At 38.9% G+C, this 11,011-nt stretch overlaps 1 protein-coding gene across 1 annotated transcript; it reads left to right on the forward strand.

The window, feature by feature from the left end:
- Positions 1–601: 601 nt before the first annotated feature.
- On the forward strand, positions 602–10,766 carry tmed1a (transmembrane p24 trafficking protein 1a). The gene is made up of 4 exons (XM_015349258.1): positions 602–868; positions 2,880–2,977; positions 7,242–7,425; positions 8,149–10,766. The coding sequence occupies exons 1-4, from the start codon at positions 689–691 to the stop codon at positions 8,365–8,367; spliced, it is 681 nt and encodes a 226-aa protein (XP_015204744.1). The 5' UTR covers positions 602–688; the 3' UTR covers positions 8,368–10,766.
- The last annotated feature ends 245 nt before the right edge of the window (positions 10,767–11,011 follow it).

Below are 11,011 nucleotides of genomic sequence, written 5' to 3' on the forward strand. Positions count from 1 at the left end.
CTGCTGGTGCAGAATGGCTGTCTTGTCAACCAGACAGGCGCAGCGCTACCTGTATCCCTTCCTGTATGCATAGGAAACCACTATATACAGTGTGTGCAGTTTATTATTAATGCGGAAATGATTAAATTACATTTTGTAAATCTCATAACGTGATCTGCAGCAACTTTTCAGAATTTGTAACACAATCTGTAACGGTAATGTAACATTTTTCAAGAAATGATTTTGACAAACGCTTTCCCACAAAAAAAAACTGATTAACCTACATATTTGCCTTTTCAAATAGGTTTTATAACTTAAATATTATCTAAATTAGATCTTAGTTTAATGTTTATAATGGGGTTGATTTCCTGAAACTGGTATTCTAAATAATTTGGTTCGGAGATCACTCAGTTCAATGCATTGTACAACAATCATATTGCTACCTGCTTGTCCATCGTAACATGCCGCACTCAGAACAGCCGATCTTCCCCGCTGTTAAACCTAATTGGTGCCCCTCTCCTTGTGATCGCACTGCTCTCGCTGTTATTGGCTAAACACCTGGTGCCATGTTCGTTTCCGATTGGTGCATAACGAGGTCAATCACCTCGAGCTGTTCAGCCAATCCAGAGGTTGGGGAATTCGTCCAAGGAGACAGAGAGGAAGTTAGTTCCCGAAAGTCCTTCCCTTTAATAATAACAGAAGCAGTGTCATGGAGTCCAGAGGAATTATATGGTTTTGTTCAGCAATATTTTTTGCTTTCTGTCTGTGTCAGACATGTGCTTTCAACACCCCCAAAGATAGTGAGTTTACGTTTATTTTACCTGCTGGGAGAACTGAGTGTTTTTTTCAAACTGCAACGAAAAACAGCACAATGGAAGTAGAATACCAGGTAAGACAGGAACAGACACCAATTCCTTTTTAAGGGTAAAGGTTATGCCGAAGTTGTACTGAGTTTTTTTTATAATAAGGGGTAACTGAGGAGTCTCTCTTGTCCTTTGCAATCAAGTTCTCCGATTGCTTTTGAGAAATTGTGCAACCTGGAGCTTGATGGGGAACTTGAGTGTGACTTTTCACCCTGTTCAGATTGTTCTTATTTCATCAATCGCGCTTCGTGTTTAATGACCCCTTCGTGCTGTAATACCCTTTCGTGCATTACCCTACTATTTTTAGTTAATCTCAATGTGAAGTTTCACTTCCTCATTGAAAAACAAGTGAAACTAAGAATCAACGCACAAGTTTGTTTAGTTAGGGTCACTTGTAGTTCTGTAATGTAATGGCTTCGTGAGTGAAGCGATAGATTGAACAACGCTAATCGTTTATGTGCTTTAATTTACCTATATAAAACTGCACGATTACATGGGAAATCTAGTATGATGCTTTGGAAAAATGATGTAGTCGTTTCCAGGTTCAAAACCACAAATTTCCATTTAGTCACCATGCAAGTTGCTATACAGAAAGCTTCATCCAGCCTGTGGACATTCTCAATGTCTGCTTAATATGTGAACTGGTGTTGTGTCTCGCACATGTACTCTTTGTCGAAGTGCATATTCATTTAACTGTGTTCAGTCTGTTGGGGAGTGTTCAGCGAAGCACATTATGAAGTGAAGCGTTAAAATGTGAAATAGTATTCAGAAGTGTCCTCTCTGTGCTTCAAACTAGTTGTCAGCGCAAAGGTTAAAGATACTGTACCTGGTGTATCTAAATTAGATTATGCTTACTGGTGTCTATAAAAGGCTCCACGGCCGAAACATTGTGTTCTCTTTCTTCTTTTTTTCAGCATGGAATAAACCTATTACTTGTTCCTAAACTAGATTTTGGAGACTGGGCTGTCAAAACATACAGCTGTTTACAAGTTGTTTGTACTCAAAACTGATGTGAGAGACTAAGTATAATGATATACTCCTCGGGGAACCAGAGATCTAATTAACAAGAGGAGTCTAGCTACACTTAGGCGTAACCATCCACAATGATCTTAAGGACTTTTCTGCAAGTGAAGGAAATGTGTACTGAATGAACAGTACCTTGTTGGCCATGTTTGCTGCTGTGTGTTATAAATCAGCAGGATGTTTGTCTTTTAGGTGTTCCTTTTCTGAGTATTTGAATAACCAGTATGATAAGAATTAATGTTCCATGTAGCATTCATGTTGTATGCTTTTTTGTTTTGTTTTTAGTTTACAGACCCTTTATGGATCTTTAATGAGAATTAGCATAAGAAATGGTGGCAATAATTTTCCTTCAAGCAAGGGTATTGACGATACATAAGAAAGCTCAGTACGCTTGCACCTTTGCACATTCAACCAAAACAAAATCTAAAAATGACTTCACTGAGCTTCTTAGTGAGTTGTCAGTTGTGAGTTGCAGAGTGATATGGCTGCCGACATCAGAGAAAGGGTGCGGTGTGATGGTGGTGGAGTGTGGAAGACAGTACTAGAAGATTGTAGAGCATATGTTACCATGGATACCACTTTTCACTGACTAACTATGACTGTTCATAGTCAAAATTTTGGCATTTGACAGATTTGTTCCCATTTATATTTTTTTCTTGTATATTGAAGTCCATATTGGACAGACCTACACTGGAGAATAATTTGCTTGCTGTACTGCTTCCGCTTGTGTCTAAATTTACTTCTGGGGTCCTTTGAAAGGAAACTTGGTGGGGGGGGGGGTGAGAGGGGATTTTGTGAAGGGAGGGAAATATAAAAATAGTTTTTTATTTGTTCTAAAACATTAAAATAAAATCTACTTTAGAAAAAATACGTTTTTAATGGGACCCGCATCACCTCTGTGGAAAGTTTTAGAAATCTCTCTTGTTTGAGATCTCTTTACTTTAAAACGCTGGACACTTCAACCTTCATCTTCACAATGTACAGTTTCTGAGCGGAGTGTCTACTCTTTTACAGGTGATTGCCGGCGCTGGAATGGATGTGGATTTCACCATCAAAAGCCCCTACGGATATTATATAATATCAGATTTTAGAAAATCAGACGGTGTTCACACGTGAGCTTTTCTTTTGTTTCCCATTTATGTCTTCCCTTTCAGAGGTTCTTGTTCACATCATTTAGTTAATGGTAGCTTTTAACACTCAGTCAAACACTTTTTTGTTTCATGGTCCTTAAACGACAATTTAAGATAACTTTAGTATCTTGTCGGTATCCACCTCTAATAATCTTATATTCTTCCCAAAGGAATTAAGAGAAACTTCACTGTTCTGAGACCCTGGAGTTCTGTGATAGTAGTGCTGACTTCCATACCACTGTGTGGCCTTCTATATGAACTGCTGTTACTATTGTGTGAAACTGAGAGCTATGTATTGTCATGTATCGTCTAACAATATGTGGAACATGAACAGGAGGACACAAGTGGAATCTAAGGGAAGGTGTATTTCACACTGAGAGCAAGAGGTACTTTTGTACACCAGCTGTTACCCTGCCATCCATTAGGAAAGAATTGGATTAAACTGTCTGGTCAATCATCAGTCATTAGCATTGCTGCCTCACAGCACTGGGGCCCTAGGTTCAATTCCGGACCTGGGGTGCTATCTGTGTGGAGTTCATATGTTTTTCCCATGTTCACATCACCTTTTTTGATTTTCCATGTTCTAATATTAATGCACCTGTTTTGATCCAAGGACGTTCAGTTTTTTGATTGACCAATCACAGCAGCTGCAGCCACATTTAGCAGAGTTTTCACTTCCCTGGGCCAACCGTTCAATGTCTTTCACACTCTAGTCAGCCAGGACATTGAATCAGAGCTTTATGAGGCACTGTGATCCATTGAGCCGCTTAAACGTTTCTTGAAAAGGATGTGTTGAAAACAGGCACTCTGCATGCAAGATTGAGGCAGTGCAACGATGTTTTGTTAAATTGTCAGAATTGTTGACCGATTTGTTGATTTTTAGAATCAAGGTTGAGAGTCTCATGTTTTGACATGATCGGTGTTTTTCAGGTATTCAGAATCAGAAGCTTTGACCAAGTCAAATCAGGATGAAGATCAGTAACAATGCAGTGACTGGGGATGTTAGTGGACATTATAATCAGCAACATTCAGGACAGAAAATGGAAGTTGATTTTCTACACAGAATGTTATAGGGATTTGAGACCATCTCCTTAGCCTTTTTATTGCTATCAACCAGGGATTTTTACAGACAGCAGTCTGATGATATTAAGGATTAAGCCATTACTCAAGTTGGTGTCTGAACTAACTGGTGTCATTTAGGCAATTGACTTACTTTTGCCACATACTAGTAGTATTATCCTATGGTAACACTGTAATACAGTGGGCTTGCTTTCATATCCTTTCACTGTTGTATGGTCTATCATCTTTTCTGAAAAAAGAATGTATTCTTAATTACCTTAATGCTACCCAACTCATGATCAATATGAATGTACTTCACCTTGGAAGCTACTGTCTTAATGTAGGTTAAAAAGTCACCTGGGGTCTAAAGGAAAGGAAAGTTGTTTTTATTTTGTAGCTGATTTAAAAAAAAAAAGTAGCATTTAAATTCTGAGTAGTCAGTATGACTTGCACAAAAGCTAATGTCTGCACCTGCAAACCTTACTATAGATCTGCACAGGACAAATAACCTTATATTTTAAATGTAGGCATCAAATATATGTGAGTGTTTTATTTATGCAATATACTGAACCAGTCAGCTTCCTGTTCATGAAATAAAAAAATGAAGCTGCTGTTCTGATAAATCAAGTGAACATGTAGAGAGAATCAAGTTTGACGGATGTGGTCTTGTCTTTAGGTTTCTAAATGAATATTGATTACATCATCTTTCCTAGACTGCCAAGTCATTGTCACACAAACCTGATCTTCTGTACTCCAGTGCTGCCTGTTTACATTGGATTTATAACAAACAGATTTAAAAGCAATAAAAAGTCATTAACAGTTTTGAAAGTAATCAAAGACAAGCTGCATTGCTTTAAATGAAGCCTTGCTCACAGTAGAATGTTACGTCTTGAGTGTAGATTCTCAGAAGGAAGTTACTCAGTAGTGGAGGGGCCTGAGAAGTTCCTTGGAACTTGTCCGCTTTTGACAGCGGAATGTCTGTGTTCTCATTGGAGCTGTAGTTGCATCAAATTAATACCCCGGTCACCATTTTCCTGCGCTCTTGCAGTTATTCTGTCATTCTGATGTTTGGTTGACTTCACTGATGGATGGTACTACCTTTGGTGGTTTTGTTCTACCCTTTTTTAAACCATTCTCTAGCATGTTCACTTCCACAGTGAATTGAAAACAATAAACTAGGACAGGACTGTCTCACTCCTATGCCTTCATCACTGTCAAGCTGGAAAAATAAGAAGCAGAGGCCTTTGTTAATTATTTAATGTATGGTTTATACATGAGCTGCAAATCAAAGTGTGGTCTTTAGTTTTGTCAGAAGGATTATTTTGTCTGGAGTTTTGAGTATGATTATTTTATAAAGGAATACTGTAAGGAAGTATTGGAAGGAGTATGTAAAAGCTTGTGCAGTTATACTCTCTTAACACTGCGGCCATGCTGATAACATGTCTCGGAGAACAAGAGAATGCATTTATCATTTAAAAAACTAGGAACCTATTGTAATTCACAGGCCATAAATGTAAATGATTATTTACATGAAGGCACCTTGTTTGTAGGGCTCTTTTTTTAAATCCACATTTAAAGGGGAACAACAGTCCCAAGTTCTCAGACAGGTTATTAAACATGTGTAAGAAAATAAATTTACCAGTGGTATTTAACAAATTTAGAATTAAGTACAAAATTATGAACTTTGTGAAAGTACGGTAAGTCACTATGTTGTCACAAACAAGTCACCATGGGCTACTTCACACAATCACGAATTGTGACATGAACCGACCCTTCATTTGTAATGACTAATGTAATGCGATGTACAAGCGAATTAAGTACAGGTTATACAGCAGTTATTTCACCGCAAAAATGTTCCAACGTGCAGTTAACGAGTAAGTAGTATTAGTCGGGAAAACTATACTACAGAGCATTATTTCTATTGGATTGGATTGGAAGAGATGTATTCACAAGCTTGCTTCTTTACAATGCAATAAGGCTTCATCTCATCTCGTTACTGGAAGTTTTGTTGCCTTGTTCTGACTCATAGAATATGGCATTGTGCATACCTGGAAATTGTCTATTTTTTAATGCAAATTGGAAGGTTTACAAGTTTGTACATTTTACTTTTATTGTGGTTTGAAGTGCACTCATCAGTGCTGATTCTTTCTAGCACCGAAATATAAAAATAGCACTGCAGTACCCCTTTAATGAGCACATTCTTTCAATTATATTTGTCAGTCCTTTGTAGCTAAGGCCTGACATTTTATGGCCACTGCGCATCAAGAAATACTTGCATGCCATCATTTACAATTCTATAATATTATAGCTGTGAATGTTAAAAGGTGTGCCATTTTTACCACATAAGTACCTTCTTCCTGTGTATGTTACAGTGTGAAGGAGTTTGATTGTCACTTACTGTATGATGCAGTACAATAATTTCAATAGCTGAACTAGAGTCTTCTTTCCTTTTTTCATGGCAGTCCTCTTGCAGGGCTGCAAGACCTGTTTGATCAGTTGTGCTGCATGTCCAGGATATAGTTTGTTTAAGTGTTCAGTGGTGCAATTGCATTACAGCAGTAGAGTGTGAGCCAGGGCAGTGCAGTTGTTCATCATCATACTGAGCAGATTCAGTAGCCTCTAGAAGTTGATTCTGTGTTTTTAACACAAGGGTGAGATCTCTTCCTTCCAAGCAGAAATGGAAAATAACCTAAAGGTAGAATATTCTTTCTCTTCAGAACTTTATCACTGGGAGTTCCTGTTTACATTGGATTTATAACAAATATTGAAAAGCAATAAAAAGTCATTAACAGTTTTGAATGTAATTAAAGACAAGCTGCATAGCTTTAAATGAAGCCTCAAGAAACCACTCCTTATGTCTGTGAAAACCTTCCATGGTGGAGTTAATATGCTGTTGTACCAACTTCTGTTTTGATAGGGAGATGAACGGTTTTAGTTGCTGCTGTGCAAATAGCTGAGTGAAAAGGCATGATGTACAACTTCAGTCCCTGTGGGATCTGGCCCTCCAGGTTATTTTTAAACCAACAGTTAAAGACTCAGTGGAATCACGGTGGCCAAAATAGACAAATATTTATTTTAACGGAGACTGACGGGTATTAAAGTAGGCTGGAGCAAATTGGAACCCCAAGTTTCTGCCATTGTTATATGATGCTATATTTCCAAAGTGTTCTGTGCATTTTCTATTCAGGGTGGAGCCCACGGATGAAGGGGATTACCAAATCTGTTTTGACAACACCTTCAGCAAGTTCTCGGAGAAAATGGTCTTCTTCGAAGTGATCTTTGAAGGCCCAGCAGGGGAGGAGGTGCAAGATGACTGGTCCAACATGGTGGAGCCCGAGAACCTCCTGGAATACAAGCTAGAGGACATCAGGGTAAAAGAAGGCTACTGCGTCTGCTCTGCTTCTGCCCTTTCAGTGCCAAACTTAGGGAATGCAGGGGTGGCAGTGTACTGAATCCAGGCTAATAGTACTGAGAAGGCTAATCTTATCTTAGAATTACCTGAAAGTCTGATCTGATTTATACCAAAATATGCTCTTGCACAAATCTGTGTGAAAAGGAGAAAGCACAAACTGAAGAACAAAATAAGGTCTTGGTGAAAGTAGGCCCAGTGTTTTGTTCCAGTTACAGCAGATGTGGGAAACTCAGTTCCAGAGGACTGCAGTTGTTATCTGTCATGTGTTGCACTCAAGCTTCCATCTGCACGTGTTTTTAGATGTTTAGAAGACCTTGAGAGAAATGTCAGTTATGTTAACCTAGATTAATAGTCTAATTTGATCAGTGTGTAAACAAATGTGGAGCTAATGAAAACTGGAGTTTCACAAGGCCCAGGAGGATTGGAGTTGATACTGTACATCTGTTGGAAGGCTTGACTAAACTTTCTGTGCATGCAATATTCAAATCATTAAATGTTAAAGACTTGGATAAGGATGATTATTAAAATGAAAAAATTGGGGCACTTAATCCTTTTAATCCTTTTCAAGATGTCTTGGTGTATATATGGCCCATGTGAGGAAGAACTGTACAGTTTAGATCAAGGATTTGACTGATATGCCTTGCTTTACTGACATTCTTTGTGACTTCTTTGTGTTGTATAGGACTCGATCGATTCTGTGCACAGGAGGCTGGAACGTAGTATGCAGATGCAGACGGTGCTGCGTGCCTTCGAAGCTCGGGACCGCAACCTCCAGGAGGACAACCTGTGGCGGGTTACTTTCTGGTCTTCCGTCAACATGTTGGTAATGTTAGTGGTGGCTTTGATGCAGGTCTACACCCTCAAGAGCCTCTTTGAAGACAAGAGGAAGGTCCGTACGTAACTACCCAAGGACGAGGAGAGGTCTCCACAATTGCTCACGTGGATCTCCCCGTCTCACTTGAGGAGAGTGTGGTGGGGAGCTGCTCATGACCAAATGGGACGCATTTGATCTGTTCTGCTTACATGGAGGTATCCTGCATCTAACTGAGCACAATCTGTCCACACCATACTCCCAGACTCTCTGCATCAACCGAGGTGGTGATACTGCCACCAATTTTGCACATGGCTACACCTGCCTTTCATTTGCCCCTGCAGAAACTGATCACAAACTGTCTGCAACATTTACTTGCTTCCCTAGATTATATAAGGGTGTGATCTTGGACTGGATGTGTTCATATGCTTAAACTCCCATTTGTGTCCAGTGGGCATTTCACTCAGGTGACCCATTTTCACCCCTGCCTAAAAGTGTGAAGCCTTGGAATCAAGAAGCTTTTGATCTTCTCTCTTATTTTGCTCTTCAGACCCAAATCCAGACCTCATCTTTGCAAAGCATTTTCAGTGTAGCGTGCTCTAGTTTCACCTGATTGTGCCTGATGCAACTTCTGTTCCTCTTCATAGTTGCAATATCATTGCTAATCTGTCTCATCTTCAGCAGATACAGCTTGTAATCAGATTGAGATTCCAGTTGCAAAAACCCACTACAGGATCCAGTGAGATCCTTTATTAAAATGGTCCCCCACCACTGTCAAACATCTCTCGTTGCCTTGCCTAACAGCATGCATCCGATTACTACCAACATTTCACAGGGACTTAATAAAATACTACTTTATAATGCTCTGGTTTGCAGAATGCCCAAAGTTTTGGGGCATAGATTATCATTATTATTATGGGTTATTAGGGTATGGTGTCTCCTGTGTCTTTATGATTATATTCTTATAATCTTTCTGAGGTGGGGGTGGCAGGGTTTTATTTGGATTTTTTATTTTAACAATTAAAAAAGTGCATTTATATTTCATTCTTACTTTCTACTCCCCGGGGTGAGTCCTGGCATCACATTCTTGGGGTTTTGCCTCATTCGTGTGCTTTGGCGGCTTTGTGCGCAAATGTTTTTAGTACATATTGTACTCGCAGGTACTGTACTTAAATTCTGTAGCATACCAGAAGTGAAGTCCTCTCTTCACTGGGAAACTGACTCCCATTTTATACTTGGTAGGCAACACATGTTCAATATATCTCTAATATATTAGAGACCCAAGCATAAAATATCCAGGACTTAGTGCTTGCTGGTAAAGGAGCCTTCAGGTGGAAAAAATAGTGATGGATTACACTTCTTCACAGTGTGAGTCTTAATGTGTTTTCCAACACATCAGGTCAGGCTAAGTCAAAGCCCAATGCTGCAAACACAACTGTCTCTGCTTCACACTTTCTTATACCACAGGGTATAAAAATTTTATGTTTTAGCCTTTTCTGTGACAAGAGTGTGAAACATCATCTACGACTTCACGCACTGAATATTTAAGAACTGTAAAATACTGATATACTATAATGTTTGGCCATTTTTCTACCATTCTTTCATAATGGGTGGAGAAAGAAATTGCTTTAAATGCATGAAGTGGGTATGTTTGAAGTGCTTAACAGTTCAGACTGGGATTAATGAAGATTTTGTTTTAATCAGATGTGAACAAGTTGAGCAGTTATCAAGGTAATGGGGTCTGTTGTATGTTAAGGCTGGTGAAGTAGAGACCAATCCATCTTAATATTTGCAATGAAGCATAATTATAAAGTTCAGCAGGAAATGAGAATGAGCCTTCATGGCCATAGGGGTCTTGTTCAACGAATTTCGAGGCCGACTCTGTAGTTAGCAAATCTCACTAGTAGACTGTGATTACACACACTGTGGTTTTCTTTTCTAGGCCTTATTAGGCCACAAGAATCTTGTGGTTCTCAAAGCATTTTGATGGCTCTGAGCAGTTGTCCACAAATCAAGTCTAATGGTAGTCATGCCATTAGACTGTGTAGAGCTATGTCTTGAAGTCAGGCAATTCCTGCTCACTGTTGGCTGTGTATTGATGCAGCCAAGATATTAACTGTTATGAATGGTCAGGGGTTAATAATAACTCAAAGTGAAAACATTTTCTTGTGAGATGTTTACACAAGAGCCTAGTTTGAACATTTCACTGGTCAATTGTCGATATTAAACACTGTGAAATGAACAGCGATTTGCATTACAGAGACGACTTTAATTATTGTGTACTCATGCCCTATGTGCCGATTGCTGTTCGGCTTAATTGCTATTTAAAATATGTCTGTCAATGAACATACATTAAAATTGCCAAGAAACCACGGCTAATGAGAAGTATAATGCTTTCCTACAAAGAAGATATCTACACTAGACAAGTTGTGCCTTTGGACAAATCTGAAAATGTATTTGTTTTAAATAAACTTCTACTTTTAAAGAAATATGATTGTTCTGTGCTTTTTGAGCTGAATGTATGTGCTTTATGTCTTCCTCCTGGCAAAGTTGGACTATAAATGTGGAAGTTCAGATGAGACAGCAAAGATGCTCTGTCTCTGAACCTTACCTCTTGATGATTTGCTAACACGTGTCAAAAAACTTATTGCAGATATTGTCCCACCATACCTGAAATTCTCTATAACCGATAAAGATCAAAGCACAGTCTTTAACAGACCAATTATCACTGATA

Source organism: Lepisosteus oculatus, chromosome 11 (genome assembly GCF_040954835.1).
Source record: "Lepisosteus oculatus isolate fLepOcu1 chromosome 11, fLepOcu1.hap2, whole genome shotgun sequence".
Classification (NCBI taxonomy): domain Eukaryota; kingdom Metazoa; phylum Chordata; class Actinopteri; order Semionotiformes; family Lepisosteidae; genus Lepisosteus; species Lepisosteus oculatus.